Source organism: Diorhabda sublineata, chromosome 1 (genome assembly GCF_026230105.1).
Source record: "Diorhabda sublineata isolate icDioSubl1.1 chromosome 1, icDioSubl1.1, whole genome shotgun sequence".
NCBI lineage: Eukaryota > Metazoa > Arthropoda > Insecta > Coleoptera > Chrysomelidae > Diorhabda > Diorhabda sublineata.
The window spans coordinates 4,026,243-4,046,697 of NC_079474.1; the positions used below are offsets into that span (position 1 = coordinate 4,026,243).

At 33.8% G+C, this 20,455-nt stretch overlaps 1 protein-coding gene across 20 annotated transcripts in view; it reads right to left on the reverse strand.

Annotated features, from left to right (window-relative positions):
* Positions 1 to 20,455, reverse strand: part of LOC130453380 (antichymotrypsin-2-like) — a 52,496-nt gene that overhangs the window by 23,966 nt on the left and 8,075 nt on the right. For 14 of the 20 annotated variants that reach the window (XM_056793148.1, XM_056793115.1, XM_056793107.1 and 11 more), the window contains exons 2-3: positions 17,801 to 18,702; positions 15,103 to 15,244 (exon numbers count right to left, since the gene is read on the reverse strand). In XM_056793148.1, coding sequence (XP_056649126.1) covers positions 15,103 to 15,244; positions 17,801 to 18,702 — 1,044 coding nt within the window. Of the gene's footprint in view, positions 1 to 1,646; positions 1,879 to 5,038; positions 5,224 to 6,689; positions 6,845 to 15,102; positions 15,245 to 17,800; positions 18,703 to 20,455 lie in introns of those variants that run through there. The other 6 variants (XM_056793091.1, XM_056793200.1, XM_056793208.1 and 3 more) reach the window with 4 other exon arrangements.

Here is a 20,455-nt window from a genome sequence, read left to right on the forward strand (position 1 = left end):
GTTTTCAAAAAATGATTTAAAAAAAAATAGTTTTTTCAACAATAAAATTATTTACGAGATCTTCCCGTTTCATTGCTGAACCCGTAGTAAGTTTAAGAACATTCTTAAAATGATTAGTTGAAGCCAAAAAAACAAAACAAAACACAGTTAAAGTATCAAAAATACAAGCAAATTAGTTTAGCTGTTTTTAATTTGGGTTATCAGTTATATTAATAAATTATAGAAGAATATAAAAATTTTTTATTATTAATGCAAATCACGCCTATTTGCACTAAAATTTTCTTTTCTTTTACTTTTTATTCGCTGGTTCTCATTACTATTGAGCTGATGATTGTCAGTTCTTGTCTTTCACATTCTGTTCAATTCCTTCCCTTCCAGGTCCTTAAGGGTCTTTCTCTTCTTTTTCTATTCTGTAGTTGATGCATCAACGCTTTCTTCAGCCACAAGTTCAGCTCCATCTTCATCACATGTTCGTACCAGAGCAGTTGCTTAATCTGTAGTCTCTAAAGTCGTGAATACCCTTCGTCGTATATGCTCTGTGATGGATATCCTACACGATCTTCTCAAGGAGTCCATCTCCTGCTAGCTCTCGCATCCATTTTTTGTGTTTGGGTTAATTTTTCCTGACCACAACAATGAGATCAGAATTTTCTCCCTTGTTGGACTCTATTTCTTATATTGTCTATTGTTGTTCCATCTTCCGAAATTATGCTTCTTATGTATGCGAATTGTCTACGTAGTCCAACCCCAGTTTGGGGTCTCATTGTGTGCTATTATGTTATTAACATTCACAAATTGCATATTCGTCATAATCTGCAACGTCTTCGTTGCCAGATATAATAACTTTGTTCAAAATGTAAGATATGTAAAAAATCATTAGAATAAAAGCATATTCAATATCAGATACACAGTTCTTAAGCTACAAATTGCAGATAAAAACGTGACTAGATCGTATTAATTATTAATATGAGGGCCGTTTTTTTTTCAACCTCCGATAGACTATAAATAAAAGACAAGTTCATATAAAACAATAATTTTATTACCAAAAGATTCCGGTTACTTTTCGACATAGTCACCGAAGAGTTTAAGACATTTGTGATATCTGTGGACAAGCTTTTCCACACCCTCTTCAAAAAAAGTTGCCGCCAATGTAGCCTAACCGTTTAGTAACAATAGAGTACCAAACAGACCTTGAAACTTTTGGAAATTCCGTAGACGAAGCAGCAATGGTGAATTCTTTAACCATTTTGTCAACTCGTTGAACCAGGTCATCTGAAACGACAGATTTTCCTCTTTGCGCCCCCTTCATCATGCACATCATTACGGCCATCTTTAAACTTTCGACACCAATCACGCACTACACCATCACTCATGTGAGTTTTCCCCATAATCACGACTCATTCTCCGATCACGAATCACACTTCGCAACTTACACTTGGCGGGAGTAACAATAATGGCGGACATGTTTACGTGGTTGTAGCACAACGCCGACTGACACCTGAATGTCAATAACGACGGAGTGTGTAGTGCGAAAGCATACCCGCTTTCTTCTGCCCCCGGAGGGTCTGCAAGGAGCGATCGGAGGTTGAAAAAAAAGCAGACCTCGTAATTATTAGAGGAAGGTATATTGATTTAAACCATAGGTATCTATCAAAAATATTTTTAACCTTATTTAGCAAACGTATACATTCTAAATCTTTCAACATTTAACACCAAACATACTGGTGAACTAATTAACTACAACAGGATTGTATATTCGCCCTTTGAACAAGTTGATTGTGCGATTTTCTTCTATGCTCGCCCGTAAAAATATAATAAATGGGCGATCGGCTATGAAATCGACCCGACGAACACAGCATTTTTTTCTCAACTCCATATCTGAAAGAGGAAACGAAAACATAGACCACATTCCCAAAATAATGTATCTACTTTGCACATCAATACTACAACGAGATTATGATTCTGTTTATTTCCAAAAATTGCTGCATCAATCCATGAATAGTGAGCTGTGAATGATGTGTAGAGGAACAAGCTAAAACATGTGTCCGTGAGTTGTCCAAAAAGTTTCCGACTTCAACTTGAACATGTCAAAATAAAATTTGAGGAGAAATGAGATATTCTCATTAAAAATCCCGTCATTTTGAATGCTTATTTTCAAGGAAGGTTGATTACGGGTTAACAGGGTCCTTTACTAACAGTGCGACATGTTGTTCGTCGCGAACGCTCGTTTCACACGCGTGCCAAGACCATGAGTGAAGTGCTGAATGTCGCGCAACGTATTTTCAATCGTTTTTTTCTGTGAGAAGTTATTAAAAACACAAATTCTTCGGCGTTTTCGAAATAATTTCGTTAGTCAATGCCCGAGTAGATCTACTGTATTCAACGGAACCAAATTGTTCAAATATGGCCGCGAAACTGCCGGGAATGAGTTGCATGATCGTCGAGCGCGAACCAGCATCACTGTCGCCGCGTAAAGCAACTTATTTTGGGGTACTGAAGGATGATTGTTCGAAAAATGTCGACTGTACTCGGCGTTGGTACTGTAACGTCCATCATCCACGAATACCGCTTCAACTCGAGTCATTTCACTGTACACTAGAACACTTTCGAAGGTAAAGTGTCGTCTTAAGAGTGGGGGAAGCGAGAAGAAGGGGCGCCAGTTAAAGCGAAGGTCCGCGGGTATGTGTACTGTAATGTGAGACCGACTGGGAGTGCTGTACGTTGACTATCACGTGAAACCCACTTATCGCTCGAAACAGAGGGGTACGGTAAAGAAATACTAGAACATCCTCCTATAGACCGGACTTATCACCCAGTGATTACCACATGTTTGGACCACTGAAAGAAGCCCTCTGAGGTGGAAAATTCAAAATGATAATGCGCAAATAATCTGAGTTGACCGAGGAATTCTTCGATCCGTCAAGACAGTTGAACAAAGGAAGAACTTGCTTAGAAGAGGTTTTCGTCGATTGGAAAAGTGCTAGCCATGGAATGGTGCTCATCCATTTATGATGCAAAAAAACTAACTTGAGTACAAAGACAGTGATTTTCCTTCAGAACAACGCACCACCCATCGTATTCACTAGATCTTATCCCCGGCGACTTTTTCCTGGTTTCTAGCTTTACATTCCCGCTAGCAAGAGAGGGATTTTTATATGACAAGGACGTTATCGCATACGGAAACGCCTATTTTGAAGACAAAAGTTGAAGTATCCCTGAAAAAAGTGTGTTGACTTAAAAGAGACTATGTGGAAAAAGATATCTTGTTCTTTTGTTAGGTAGGAAACTTCTCGGGCAACCCTTGTACTGAAATTAACGGTTTCATGCAAAAACATCTACCATAATATAGATAATGCGATTATAAATAATGAGACCAATGGTAAGAATACACTAATACACCGCCTCCAGAGATTGTTCCAGACGTAGCAATTCTGGAAATACTTGACTGGATTTTGTGACAACTCCCTAGTAAAATTTATTCGATGTTTTCTATCGATTTAAAACGCTTTCCTTTGAAGGCGTTGTTGATTTTGGTGAACAGAAAGATAGATCCAGCGAAAAAGGGGTCTGTGGAAGCTAAAAATTACGTTATGGTCAAAGCGCAGTGGCAAGATGCAGCACCAATATCATACGGACGAAGTCAGATATCATCGCCAGTTTACATCTCACCAAATACCCAATTATCCATAATATACCCTCGATGATGAGTGATTGAATTAACAAACGCATATGCGTCATGTGGAAGTTCTGCAGAACAACAGATGGCTCTGTAATAGTTGGGAATAGCACAGCATGGGCTGCGAAATCAGTCAATTGGTTAGTATTATTCCCAATTGGTATTGGGAATGAGAAAAATTGGACTAACCAAGGTACTCTACTTCCATTTCGCCCTGTGACTTTGATCTTAGGTAGTTGGTAACACGAGAGAAGTTTGCTTATGTTGAGCACCAACGCCTCACTTAGAACAATTTCTTTTTTCTGGAGTAATCACCGTCAAGAGATCTCCCGCACGTAGGTTATCTTCTAATGATTTTCATCCATAGCGAAACGACTTTTTAATGGTTGAAAATGATGGACAAAAGTCCCCGTAAACAGCTTTCATTCTGTTTTTGATTTGTATTGGTGTTTATCCTTCTTCAATCAAAAATTGTATAAGAGACATTTTTTAGAGCAACTTGAGCGGTCGTTCGAGCTCTACTACGGTTCGAAGAAGCCAAATTGAAACTTTGTGTCGAGCTTGTAGTGATTTATCATTGACGCAAACGCATTCTATTGACTACATGAGGACAAATACTCAAGGAGCACACTACGTAACGACCTCCTAGCGGTGAACGTGATACGTGTCAATCAAATCAAGTCAATTCTATTTATCATGCACTTTTTTCCGTCACACATGCTCTCAAGTTACCTTAATATTGGGGATAATCTATTTTCCCCGTAAATAATATACAATCTAACCCTTGTCCGTGTTGATTGCTTCTACTGACTAAAGCTAGAAGCAATGGATGATTCGCCAGAAAATCTTGCGCGGGGTATTCGCATCTAGGTTCTATTTCGATACCTGCCAGTTAAAATATTCAAATTTATAGGCACTTTTTAAACAAAGGCATCAAAGTGTACATCTACAGAAGAGTGACAAAAAATTACAACAATTTTGTTACTTTTCCGTTATCTGACAAAATTCTAGATAAATCTGTCAAATTGATAAGTTTTAATATCCATTTAAAAAAATGTTTTATTTGTTGTTGAGTATTAATTTTTTTACGTGGAAACACACTCAAAGAAACCGATGAAAAGTTACGTAAATATTATACTCCGTCCTATTTACATGTGATTTCTGTTCTGAAAAAATTACGATTTCAAATATCGTAAATCAATCTTCGATCAAATAGCCCCCGTAAAACAAATTTTTATTGTATTATTCCTCATAAAAATTCATGAACGTAGTTTTCCGATAATCTTTGTTACTAATCAAATTCGCTACGAGCTATATACAATATTTTTTCAACGACTATGCTAATTAAAACGATATATAGAATGAAATATAAATTTATTTGTTATTTTTGATAAACATACCTACTCAAGTTGCAGGTTTTACAATTCTTCCGGTAAATAAAACGTTGAATTTTGACATTTCTTTTCTTATAATTTTTATTACAAATTGGTGGTCAGCATAGAATACTTCCTGTAAAGTTAAAGCAGCATTTCTCGCCATTATTATACCTACAGATTAAAACCACGGTACTCAATTATAAAAGAAGATTTAATTATAATTTCCCATAAGCATTAAACACTGATAATATTATTTTCCCATACGTGATGCGGTATAAAATATGCGTGATGACAATCTTTATATTAATCACAACCTCATGACAATGAACATCCCCAGAGAATACGAGGGTTGCTACTTAAGTTTTGAGATGTGACAACACTGATTGTGCATATGTCAAATTTGACATATTTCAGTTGTTTACCGTTTATTATAAACAATCGTCTTGGTCAAAAAATGAAAATCAATCGCCAACATTTTCGCTGGTTTTCCGAATTCCAATCGTGGTCGTTGAAAATAGACTGTTGTGCCAGAAAACATCGATGACGTACGTAAACTGAGGCACACTTTCAAGACGAGTCAAATCCAACAAAAAATGTTCGCGCAACAAAGCAAACTGTTGCAATGACAGAAGACGAATCATTCCTAATCACGACAATGAGAGCTCTCACATATCAGTTAAAACAAAACCGTTTTTGAACAATCAAAACCTCGAATTAATGGGTCAATCGAAGATATCTGGCGAGTACAGCTATCCCACATTCTAGACTAGAGTACAAAGCTGAGTCCTTTGGTTGTAACGGATAGTTTGGGGTCGAGTTGTAAAGTGAAGGGAAACGAGCGCGCCGGCACGCTCTCCGTCATTGATGAAGGAAAAGTACAGCGTGCCGGCGCGCGCACCGTCACTGGGTAAGGAGCGGGCTAGCACGTTCTCCGTATTGAATGGGTTGAAAGAAATGAGAAACAATAGATCTTTTGGGTCGCAGTGTATATGATACTCCAATGCGGTCCATATGTATGGAATAAATTCAATTTTAGCGTTATTATGTAAAATGTGAAAAAAAAAACTTAAACAGGTCGATTTTTATTATTAAATTAACAGTTGTATTGCAATATTTCTTGATGAAAAGCAATCTGCAATTCTAGTGGAAAATCTAGTTACTTTTCGCGTAACAACCAACAAGTCCATCAGGCTCCAAAAGTAAGACAGCACCAGGTATAATTGAGGTTAGGAATTTGTTTTTACTAATGGAATTTTTGTTAGTGGCAGCTATAATGTAATGGAAAGAGACTTGCATAATATGAAGCGACGTGCAATATTCATCTACGCAATATTTTGACCTTGCATGCTATTTCTTGTCTTCTCAAGCGGCCTTAACAGAACTCAGCTGAGAAAACGCCTTAAAACCAATCTTAGTTTCAAACAGCGATAATGTAATGTATCCACCCCAGGATTTTAGATTTTTATCCCTATTTGGACTACACTCGACGAAGTAACAGTAGCTAAATAATATCGTAGGTTTGTTAGGTATGGCGTCAAAATGGAGGTTAATTCGACTGAGTATGTGCGTCAAACAAAAAAAATTAAAACTATCGATGAATCTTCTACAGTTTTGTTAGTCTATAATTCGTTACGTACTATCTCATTTTTAGGGGAGGGTACGTTAATTTTTCCATAAAATAACACATTTAAAACATTTTTTTCTTTTACGTTAAGCAAAACCAAAAATGGGTGATCGGCTGTGAATTCCTTAGGCGGCGGTGGCAGTGAACGTTTCATAAGAACTCTCGCCGCTAAAAAGAAATTTCTTCGGTAAAATTTGAGGGTTGAAGATGATGGTTGCGTGTGATTAGTATAGAAAAGCTTGCGGATGGATTAAACTAATGGAAAAAATATTTTACGGGTGCAAAAAAATGAAACGTTTTATCAAAATTCGAACCTTGATTTCAAATTATTGGCATTATTTCTAAGTCAAGCATTCGATTGTGAAAATTCAAATAAATGACCATTTCAAATTTCATTTTTGTGATGATTTGACAAGTTTTTCTTTATAAATTATTTGGGCATCAATTAATTTGTGTACCTGATTAGACAAGTCAAACTTTTTCAAAGCTTAATTACGTTGTGTATCTCTTTTGGAAATTTGAGCGATTTTTGAAGAATTTAATTCAATTCGTTATTTTCTTATCTCTGATCATCTTTTTGACTTTTTCTGAAAAGATCCAATAATTTGTGGAAAGTTCGATATTTTGCAAAAACTTTTTAAAAAATTTGATTAATCTTACAAAAATTTCTGGAATTTTTGACATTTTCTAAAGAAGTTTATCAAATATCTCGAAAGTTTCCCATAATTTTCTGGTAAAATCGAACATATTTCTAAAATATTTCAAAAAATCGCCTCTTCGTATCTTTCTGGAAAAGTTTTTTTCAAAACAATTTTTTGAAAACTGATAAATTTCTCTGACATTTCAGTAAGTTTTCTATTTTTCGATGATTTTCTGAAAAATTCGAATGATTTTTATAAATCTTTTCGGAAAATTCCAGTAATTATTATATTCATAATTTTTTGGGATATTCTAATAATTTTCGGGAAAAATCACCATTTTCCATAGCTTTGAAACTATCAAATTTTCTGTCGTTTTCTTAAAAATTCAATTATCTATCTCGAAAGTTCATTAGTTTTCGTTAATTTTCTAAAAAATTCCAGTAATTCACAGTTTTCCCTTAAGTTTTGGAATATTCTAATAATTTTTCGATCCTTTTCTGAAAAATTTAAATGACTTTTGAAAAACTTTTCGTAAGTTTCCTGTAATCCATTGTTTTTCCATAATTTTTTTAGATATTCTAATAATTTTTCGATCATTTTCTGACGAATCTCATGATTTTTGGAAAACTTTCGGAAATTTCCAGTAATCCACCGTTTTCCCATAATTTTTTGAGATATTCTAATAATTTTTCGATCATTTTCTGACGAATCTCATGATTTTTGGAAAACTTTCGGAAATTTCCAGTAATCCACCGTTTTTCCATAATTTTTTGAGATATTCTAATAATTTTTCGATCATTTTCTGACGAATCTAATGATTTTTGAAAAACTTTTCAGAAATTTCCAGCAATCAACTGTTTTTCCATAATTTCTTAGAAGATATTCTAAAAATTTTTCATTAATTTTCTGAAAAATTCCAGTAATTCACTGTTTTTCCATAGGTTTTTGGTATATTCTAATAATTTTTGCGATTATTTTTTGGAATATTCTGATAGTTTTTGGAAAAATTTTTTATCACACTATTTTTCCATATTTTTCTGAAAATTTGAATATTTTTCAGAAACTATCATCTCTCTATCATTTTCTATAAAATTCAATTATTTATTTTGAAATATTGGAATATTCTAATAATTTCATGATCCTTTTCTAAAAAATTTAAATGATTTTTGAAAAACTTTTCGTAAATTTCCTGTAATTCACAGTTTTCCCATAAGTTTTGGAATATTCTAATAATTTTTCGATCCTTTTCTGAAAAATTTAAATGATTTTTGAGAAACTTTTCGTAAGTTTCCTGTAATCCATTGTTTCTCCATAATTTTTTGAGATTTTCTAATAATTTTTCGATCATTTTCTGACGAATCTAATGATTTTTGAAAAACTTTTCGTAAATTTCCTGTAATTCACAGTTTTCCCATAAGTTTTGGAATATTCTAATAATTTTTCGATCCTTTTCTGAAAAATTTAAATGATTTTTGAGAAACTTTTCGTAAGTTTCCTGTAATCCATTGTTTCTCCATAATTTTTTGAGATTTTCTAATAATTTTTCGATCATTTTCTGACGAATCTAATGATTTTTGAAAAACTTTTCGTAAATTTCCTGTAATTCACAGTTTTCCCATAAGTTTTGGAATATTCTAATAATTTTTCGATCCTTTTCTGAAAAATTTAAATGATTTTTGAGAAACTTTTCGTAAGTTTCCTGTAATCCATTGTTTCTCCATAATTTTTTGAGATTTTCTAATAATTTTTCGATCATTTTCTGACGAATCTAATGATTTTTGAAAAACTTTTCGTAAATTTCCTGTAATTCACAGTTTTCCCATAAGTTTTGGAATATTCTAATAATTTTTCGATCCTTTTCTGAAAAATTTAAATGATTTTTGAGAAACTTTTCGTAAGTTTCCTGTAATCCATTGTTTCTCCATAATTTTTTGAGATTTTCTAATAATTTTTCGATCATTTTCTGACGAATCTAATGATTTTTGAAAAACTTTTCGTAAATTTCCTGTAATTCACAGTTTTCCCATAAGTTTTGGAATATTCTAATAATTTTTCGATCCTTTTCTGAAAAATTTAAATGATTTTTGAGAAACTTTTCGTAAGTTTCCTGTAATCCATTGTTTCTCCATAATTTTTTGAGATTTTCTAATAATTTTTCGATCATTTTCTGACGAATCTAATGATTTTTGAAAAACTTTTCGTAAATTTCCTGTAATTCACAGTTTTCCCATAAGTTTTGGAATATTCTAATAATTTTTCGATCCTTTTCTGAAAAATTTAAATGATTTTTGAGAAACTTTTCGTAAGTTTCCTGTAATTCATTGTTTCTCCATAATTTTTTGAGATATTCTAATAATTTTTCGATCATTTTCTGACGAATCTAATGATTTTTGAAAAACTTTTCAGAAATTTTCTAGTAATCAACTGTTTTTCCATAATTTTTTAGAAGATATTCTATAAATTTTTCGTTAATTTTCTGAAAAATTCCAGTAATTTTTTGGTATATATTCCAGTTTTTGGTATATTCTAATAGTTTTTGGAAAAATGTTTTTTCGCACTATTTTTCCATATTGTTCTTAAAGTTTGAATATTTTTCGGAAACTATCATTTTCTTTAAAATTCAATTATTTATTTCACTATTTTTCCATAATTTGCTGGAAAATTCCAGTCATTCACCGTTTTTCCATATTATTCGGAAACCATCAAAATTTCTGTCATTTTCTTAAATTATATTAGATAATTTTATGGCAAATTTCAGTAATTCACTTTTTCTGAAATTTTTTAAAAACTTTTTGGAATATTCCAATAATCTTCCCTAAAAGTACTCAAAAGCTTTCAAATACCGTTATTTGCTGGTATATATACCCCACACTAAATAACAAATAATGTTCAAATTTGTCCACTAGATTGATTCTTATATGTATGTATATTGTTCACAAGGTATATTTTTTGCAAGAAAAGTATTAATATTTTGGAGACTTGAAACTATGCTTTACGCACATACATTACAAGTTCAACACACAAACAAACACCTCAAAAGTTCTCTTATAAATTAACAAAATTGCACTACAAACACTTTTTGAGGTTATGTTCTAAAATAGTCATGAAAGATATTTCTCATATTATATCCCAGATTATGAATATAATTTAGTTATCGACTATAAATTGTTTAGATAAACTTAATTATTTGATAAAATAATCAATAATAACCGTTATAATTAGTAATGAACTTGATTGATTAAATTTTGATCTTATACTCTTTTTATTTGACTAAAAAAAATAGAATGAAAAATGTATCTATAACCGCAAGTTATAATATCAACAAATGTATTGGAACTTTCTTAATCGACTTACCTTACCACACAATTCAAACACATTTCCAAACAAATAACCACCGTTAACATAAAAATGGTAGAATTAACGAGAGAAGTGGATTTACACAAAAGTAAAAATAGAAACTTCGTCGTTACGCGCACATTACATTAATTATGCATAAAAATAATGAAAAAAACTAAAAGAAACCGACCAGAAAACTAGAACTTTATCAAATAAGAAAGTTAGGTTAACAATGCGAAAAATTCGTAATGGCATAGTGACGTTCACCTATTGGAATCCTCAAAAATATCCTAACCATAAATGAGTAATCACTAAAAACCGATGTGAAATATGAAATTTTAATTAACTTGGTTAATTTTAACAGCTTTTATAATATATAAAGTACCTTTTAGAGTCTCATTAACACACTGTTAAAAAGACACGTCACCGGCTTCCTTGCAGTGCGAGGTTGCCGTATCTTTTTTAATTTCAGTTGAAATCGACAACAAGAAAGGCTCGTAATCTGGACAAAAGATAAAATCGATACTGATATAAACGAGAGTTAAAACTGAAGACGTATTTTAACTATTTAATTGATGATACTATGTAGTAACAATAAATATTATCAATGTGAATAAAAATAATATTGGAAAATGGATCATCAAAAAGAATAGATAATTCTTGCAGCAAGGATCCAATTAAGTTAAAACGGAAACGGATTCATAATTTTACATAGCAAAAACAAATATTTTTATATCAAAAAAAAAATAGTGAAAATACTTCCATATCTGCCCGGTATAATATTAAAAACACGCCAATCTGGAGTATAATAAATTTATCGAGGTCTCAGAGATGGCGTGAATTAATACTTCCGGTTGGTTTATTTCCGGTTCGTCATGTTGAACTGGATTTATAAATTATACGAAACGGCAATTTTTCTTGATTATGAAAACATATCATATTTTATACGAAAATATATTTTTCCCGAGATTACTACCATTTAAGATAACCTAATCAAACCTAAAGTAAACATAACCAAATCAAAGCTAAGGTAAACATAACCGAATCGGAACTAAAGTAAACTCAATCGGAAGCTAAAGTAAACTCAATCGAATCGAAGCTAAAGTAAACATAACCTAATCGAAGCTAAAGTAAACACAACCGAATCGGAACTAAAGTAAATATATTCTAATCGAAGCTAAAGGAAACTCAATCGAATCCGAGCTAAAGTAAACACAATCGAATCGGAACTAAAGTAAATACATTCTAATCGAAGCTAAAGTAAACTCAACCGAATCGGGGCTAAAGTAAACACAACCGAATCGGAACTAAAGTAAATATATTCTAATCGAAGCTAAAGTTAATTCAATCGAATCGGGGCTGAAGTAAACACAACCGAATCGGAACTAAAGTAAATATATTCTAATCGAAGCTAAAGGAAACTCAATCGAATCCGAGCTAAAGTAAACACAATCGAATCGGAACTAAAGTAAACTCAATCGGAAGCTAAAGTAAACTCAATCGAATCGGGGCTAAAGTAAACACAACCGAATCGGAACTAAAGTAAATATATTCTAATCGAAGCTAAAGTTAATTCAATCGAATCGGGGCTGAAGTAAACACAACCGAATCGGAACTAAAGTAAATATATTCTAATCGAAGCTAAAGTAAACTCAATCGAATCGGGGCTGAAGTAAACACAATCGAATCGGAACTAAAGTAAATATATTCTAATCGAAGCTAAAGTAAACTCAATCGAATCGGGGCTAAAGTAAACACAATCGAATCGGAACTAAAGTAAATACATTCTAATCGAAGCTAAAGTAAATTCAATCGAATCGGAGCTAAAGTAAACATAACCGAATCGGAACTAAAGTAAATATGTTCTAATCGAAGCTAAAGGAAACTCAATCGAATCCGAGCTAAAGTAAACACAATCGAATCGGTACTAAAGTAAATACATTCTAATCGAAGCTAAAGTAAACTCAATCGAATCGGAGCTAAAGTAAACATAACATTATCGAAGCTAAAGTAAACATAACCGAATCGGGGCTAAAGTAAACATAACCTCACAAGAAAATGGATGTATTCATCACTCTGTTTAAGAACATCAAAAGACACTTCCCAAAATTAAAATTTAAATAAGAGTTAATACAAACGTGACCAACAATTATTGTACATCATTCTTCTCTTTAACCTAGCCCCCAAGTCCTAAAAGTAGGCCCCCAAAATAAAATTTGCCGTTTAATTAATAAATTTAGTTAAAAAAGCCGAAATAATTTAATTATTGGTATTTTCGACATCCGAGACATAGATAAATGGATTTTACTCGAAAACGCTAAATTAACGTGTTTTGAATTTGATCTTAAGCCAGGTAGATACGGGAGTGTTGTCAAAATATTGACGAAAAAGGACATTTGATTTCAAATTTTATTTTTTTTTTTATATTTCTAATATAATCATAAAAATATCGAAGCTAGTGATTAATAAACGGAAAATGTTAATAAAAAAGTAGCAACAGAAAAAGGGAAAACAAAAGCACAAAGCAATAAAGCAAAAAAAATTTAGTAGCTCTGAAATTAATACATTCATTTTTTTTTAGAGAAGCAGAAATGAAAAAAATTGTATTTATCCTGTACTTTGAAAATGTGACAACAGCGCGTTAAATATGTTTATATGAAATACTTAACATTTCATAATATTCAAAATATGGTGACTATTTCGAACAGAACCAAATATTTTTTATATTTTCATATACTTGAAGGGTAAAAATTTGATTTTTTATAAAAATAATTTTCGTTCGCTAAGTAGGGGAAACCGGAGCAAATTTGGAACTAATAGTGTCAAATTAACATACAGTTTTACGTAAAATGTAATGCGATTCACCCCTGTATAAACTAACAAGAATACTGATAAACTACCCTTTGTTAGTTCTTTGCGAGTGCACGGAAATTCCAAAATTTTCTAACATTACTGAAATTTTATAAATAAAAAAAAATAAAACCTCAATTTTAGTCACTACGTTTTAAGGGTTGGACTGAGGAGATTTTTTTATAGAAAACCCATCTTAATTTCTTAATTTAAAAAAATTAATAGGAGGATGAAACCCATTGGAAAAGGAGGAAAATATAATAAAAATGGACGGAAAAATAACTTATGGGCGGTCTGGGGTGAGTTTTTATAAATAAAAAATGGTTTATTTCGATTTCTGGCCAAACTACAAGTGTTATGGAAAATAGTCAAGTAGTAAATTTGTGGGTAATAAGATAATCTACAAGTTTTTTTCACATAACCTCAAAATTTATGCAAAAAATTCGAAAGTTTTTGGTTTTTTGTCTTTATCTTTTAAAACAAACATTTTTTTTCACGAAATTTTGTGAAAAGCTACCTTTTCATGTCCCATATATACTGTAATTTATTTGATTTGAAATATTTATTTTTTCACGTTATTTCGTAATAAAGCACCCATATTTTCAAACGAAAATTCTCCCGTCAAAATATCAGCTTTTTTTGAAAAAGTCGCTGAGATTTTTGTTAGTTGAAATCTCAACTTCCTGATGGTGTAAAAAATATCACCATCACCACGGTAAATTTTCTCGAAAAAGGCGAAAAATAAGACGAAAAACGAATCATTATGTACAATTTCCAGAGATTAATCTAATTTTTCCACTCTAATTTCACGAAAAATGTGAGATTCCATGTTACATTGCATATAATTATTTAAAAAAAATTTCGGATGCGAGTTTTTTGCCTTTTTCGAGAAAATTTACCATTGTGATGGGTAATATTTGTTACACCATCAGGAAGTTGAGATTTCAACTAACAAAAAACTCAGCGACTTTTTCAAAAAAGCTGATTTTTTGACGGGAGAATTTTGGATTAAAAATAAGAGTGTTTCATTACGAAACAACGTGAAAAAATAATATATATATATATATATATATATATGGAACATGAAAAGGTAGCTTTTCACAAAACAAAATATTTGTTGTAAAAGATAAAAATAAAAAACGAAAAACTCGATTTTTTGAATTTTTCACATAAATTTTGAGGTTATGTTAAAAAAAGTTTAATACAAAAGTTGTAGATTATCTTATTACCTACAACTTTACTACTTTACTATTTTCCATAACATTTGCAGTTTTACCAGAAATCGAAATAAACCGTTTTTTACCCTTAAAAAATCACTTTTTCCATTCCCGACCTCAAATCGCTCGTAAATTTTATCTTTTTTTAATATTCTCTTCCTTTTCCAATAGATTCCTACTATTATTTGTTTTGGTTTCAAAAATTATCGACCCTGGTTTATAAGAGCAACCACCTCCTGAATTTTGTCGCGTGAATTTAGAAACACCCTGTTTATAAAATGTAAACGACACCGTAGAAAATAAGAAATTAGGTAAAAACAGAAAATATGATACGAATGAATGATATTTCAGAGCTACCGTTTATACGAAAGAACCGACTTACCAGTAGCTGCGGCAGCTTCGGCTCCTTCTTCGTTAACCTCAATAAAAGCTTTGTGTATAACTTTGCTGATACATAATGGTTCGGGGCTCTTAAGCATGCCGCTGAAATCGGCATTATCGGTGAAGACGACATCAAGACCCATCTTGGAAAGAAATTTTTTTATTACAAACAAGAATTTATGTGAAAAATTTGAAAATAAAGCATCAGGAGTATGATACACGTTTATTGGAATGGGCTATGAGCTAAATAAATTGATACATAAAGGGGTAAAAACAGCGGTGTTGTGCTAATTTTTTTTTATCGGAACGCGTATATAAATTATATAGACGGGGCCGATCCTGGGTTCAAAAACCGGTTCACGTATTTGTTTCGGTTCGGTTCAGCAGAAAAAAAAAACGTTCCGGACTCCGGTTCACGGTTCGGAAAAACAAGCCGGTTCGTTCATCATCTTTAGTTCCGGAACGCGTTCCTGTCCAAAAAGGAAGTACCGGAACGACGTTCCGGAGCGTTGGAACGGTTTGGCAGCCCCCGGAAACGTATAACAGCGGGAAGCAGCACACGAGATGATTCGAATGAAACCAATTTGCAATCGGTTGTACGTGTCCGTGATTCCGCGGTCGCAGTTGTTGTTTCATTTGATTATCACGTTTCTTCTATTTGTTTCGATATGATTGATCAAGAACTAAACCACGAATTTGTGGGAGAAGCGTTCTATCTGTCTGAGACAGTTCTTGTGTTCCTACGAACAGTCTGGAGTTCACGTTTTGACGGATCCAACATTTTCTCTGTACCCTGCGTTATCTGAGTCTGAATACATTGAAAAATTACGTTGCACCAACTGATTTAATACGAGTGGTATCAGTGTGCGCTCGAAAGTTTTATATTGATGGCAAAGCTGTTGCAAGATCAACTGATTTGCAATCTTTGTTACAAAATAGGGCATCGTGGGAGGTCGGTCTAAGTTTTAAGTAAAAAAATGATTTAGTATAAGGTTGGTACTTAAGCTTTGAGATATACAAATGAAAACAAATATTTATAATATAGTTTTTCAAAATAGTTTCTATTAAATAGACTTGGAAAAGTCTTTTTCAACGAAAATAACTTCTACGAGAATACGAAACAGGGTTTTATTATAAAAATTATTCTACATTCGATTGCTCCCCTTCAATATACTCCCATCCCCTCGCCACACGCCTTTCCATACGTTTATTCCATTGATCGAAGCACTGCTGGAAGTCCTCTTTGGTGAAATCGGGTCCCTTTCGAAGCAGATGTGAGTACGGCGGGTGTTCGAGCACTGGAGTGCGCTTACTGGATTTTTACGCACTCGTTATCGCAATGTTGCCAAAACTGACAAATAGTAAGCCTGGTTCACAGTCTGACCCATTCAGTCATCACGATACCGTTAATATCGCTTTGTCGGCCCTCACTAAAGCGCACGAGATAGAGAATAGTCCCCATACACCTCTTGCAACAATTTAAGGCACTTAGTCGGAGTTTTTTTTTGAATTTAACGAAAAATTTGAAACCGATACGTTTCAAACCGCTACTGCACAAATACTATGATAGTTTCGGAAACGTGTTTTGGGACGTGCATAGACAAGATATCTAGATACCCAACGCACAACCCGTTTTTTAATATTCAATAGCCAGACCTCGTAATGGTGTTTATTTCAAGTCGATAGGATTACAAAGTTTAGAAGTGTGTATACATATTTTATATCGCTCGAGATCCGTTTCCAAATAGGGATTACGTCATCAGCGCCGATAGTGTACTAGTCCGTTCCGATTGAGGATTGAGATTACCCATCGATTCGATGTTTTGATTGTTTAAAAACGTTTCGTCGTAGTGGATAATGTTTCGTCTTCTGCGATTGGTTTTCCTGATTTTTTCGAACACTTATGGCAAACGAATGCATGATTCATCGCCAGTCACGATCTTTAGACGTCTTTTGAAGCACAGCGATTGAATTTTTCCAGTATTTTTTTACACCAATCGACACGATTGTTAACGATTGTCGAATGTTCATGCAATATTTAATGTATGCGAATGGAATTAATGCCGAAGTATACCCGAATCTCACGGTATGTCACATAACGATCTTGCAATATCAATTCCAGCCCAACATCGATCCTGTAGCGAAGTGCGACCACGATTGAATTCGGAAAACCGACGAAACAGGGTGACTCGAGATTGTGCTTCATCAACAAAAGTCCAAGCGAGTTCATTAGCACACTGCTGTTAGTTTAATCTACGTCGAAGCTCATAGTTCGTAGGTTTGGGCTGCCGTTGAGCCCACTTGACGTTACCAACGTCCGATGTCCTTTGAGGAGGCGACCAGGCGCTTCGGTTTGAACTCTTTGATGCTGTTAAGCAGGTTTTGGGGTTTGCTCAGGTGAGTGCAAGGCACTCTCAGATAACGCGGTCTGCAGTCATAGAAAATCGAGAATGTTCGCGATTTACTCCAATTTCGATTGACAAGATGAATGTTTCAAATATCTGTGGACAACTCGAATAGCTCTCGCATGACAACACGTTCTAAGTACATTCACCATTGAAAATAATGGGAATGTTAAATTTGACATATCTCAAAACTTACCTAGCAACCCTCGTAACCTCAAAATTAACAATACACAATAAAAAAATGAAAAAAAAAAACAACAATTTCTAATTTTGGATCGACACATAATGCCTTACCTTTATTAAAGGTTCCTCCAGATCTATGGTGGTTTCAATTTTAAATTTAGGCAGAGCTACGATTACATCCGGTCTATACATGTTCTCGGTTATCTTGGTCAGGTCCGTTTTAGCTAATTTAGCTTCCAAATCATCGATACCATCGATTTGGTTGGGCAAAATAACGATCATGCTCAAGTCCCTATTGGTATACGGTAATTCCAATACCTTAGCATCTAAAGCCTCGTCATTTTTGAAGTAGAATTTCTTTTTAGTGTGCATCATCTGAACATCGATGGTATCGGTTTTACTTAAATAGAATTTTTCGGTTTTTGTCGATTCAGGATCGAAAGGTTCTGCCCATTTGCCTTTGAAGTAAATAGCGTTTATCAAAATCAAACGAGTGTAATCATCTAGATCATCGGGTTGTATTAAATCCTTGATTTTGCTGTTAGTTTTTCCTTCTACCCAATTGTTAATGGTTTTAGCTGCGTCTATATTTTTTGTAAAGTCTATGTTCTGGACCTCGGAGAGGAAATAATCCACGGCTTTACTTTTAAATTCATCTTGAAGCAAGTAACTCTGTTTAACGTACACCTTATTGGCCATTAATAAAGTTACATCTTCGATAGAATTCAACTTTTTCATAGCAGTTTGGTAACCGGATGCTAATGTTTGGATATCGGAAACTTGAAGAGCCTTAATAAAAGCTTTTTGAGAATCACCTTTGGCCCCCTGAGCGGCCAGGGATAAAATCGAATGTATACTTATTGGCGAAAAAAATATGTTTTTGCCTTTTTCTTCGGCAAAAATTTGATAAGCGTTTCTTGTAAATAGTGCATTTCCTTGAAGGACGGCACTAAGATTATTATCATCAGAAGACATGGCTGTTGATTGAGTGAGTATAAGTAGATGAAAAAAACCTGAAACAAAACAAGCCTCGATAACCAAAAAAAAAAACTATTAAAAACAGTGAGGTTAACTATAGGCCACAATAAATCAATAAACGTGCATATCGACTCAATCAAAACGCACGTACCATTAGAAAGAATATAACAACATTCATAGTTAAATTATGGGCGACCATAGCACATAAGCCTTCAGATATATCCGTCGTGCCCCATGCCGATGTCTTTTAACCCCGGAATACTAATTTATGGTATAACCTTTGTGGGTTTCCCCAGCTCAGTGCCCTTTGAACCAAGTAGAACTTTGAACCAAGTAAGGATTTTAACCAGGGAGGTCTAAATAAAACTTACATCGTCTGTTCGACGAAGCTTTAGTATTACAAGTAAAATGTGTTCGTCATTTCGACGAACAGATTGGCTTGAAACTCAGGAAGTCGCTGAACTAATCGAGGAAATTGAAATCGGAGAGGAAAAAAAACAAGATTCTGGAAAGAAGAGAAAGCGAAAGTCTTCAATAACATGATGAAGATAAGAGCTGCTCGGAAGTACAAAAGAGAAGTTCAAGTAAATATATCAACCAGGTCTTGAAGAATTAGAGTGTAAAAAAGGAAAGAAATGGAAGACGTCTAGCTTGGTGATATATGGAAAAACGCGGAGTATTGATGTTGTCCACATAAGACAAGACCCTACCCCTCAAAATGGATACAGTGACGACATCCTGGAGTGTCTGAAACTATTTTTTATCGATTCATTTATGGAAGTAGTTCTTCGTTTCACGTTGATGGTAAAAGAAACGTGCCTTGAAGTGCTAAATGCTCTATTTAGCTTACTCATTTCAAGTGGTGCTCTGAAAAGCATTTATCTACCCAAAAATGTGTCAAGGACTGACGCAGCAATTGGACCTACAACTGCAGTTCCTCGGGTAGCACCTGCAGTAGAAACACAAGAGGAAAAACGACGCATATGCTCTAAATGCGACTACAAAATCCGAAGAATGACAAAAACGTCTTAGATGATAATGTCCGCTTAAAAGTCCAGTGACTAGTCGGATTTCGCACCTATTTAGTTGGAGCAGTTGTTTGGTGCAATGTTTATCTATGTATGACTTTGTTTGTCTCATGCCAGGTACCTCTATCCATCTCTGGATGGATGGGTTCTGGGTCCATCGGTGAGCTTACGGCCATCGCTCAACAGATTTTGTCAGATCTGCTGGCTGAGCGGATTGAGATTACTGCGGCGAATACCTCGGCTTGGAAGGCGGTAGCGTGTTCCCAAGCGAATGAGATCCGCTTATTTTGGGGTGTCTTCCGCAAAAGCCTACTCCGGCAAAGCCATTCCTCATGGAAGAACGTTATATGTGCTGGGATCGCAAAGTTAATAATGACAAGGAATTCTGCAATGTAGTCTTGACTACTCATCGATTTAACATATGTTACACATTTCTTGTGTGGGAACAGTTTTTGTTCAGGAAACTTTTAAGGTTTTGCAGTTGATCAAAAACCTAGCTATGTTTGGCTTTATACTGACGCCCGGTAATGATACTCATGCCACGTTTTATGGGTTCCATCCAACTTTATCGACGCAGACTCTCCATTTCCTTCTGTTTTTGGATATTGTTATAGCCTCATTCCATATTCTTTCTCAATAGTTCGTATGGGTCTGTCTCTTTTGTGTTAAGAGCCTTCAGTAAATCAAAATATTGAAATTATTTACTGTCTACAATAAATATTCTTTAAAGTCAATCTAGAGCAGAAATCACAGCATCAAG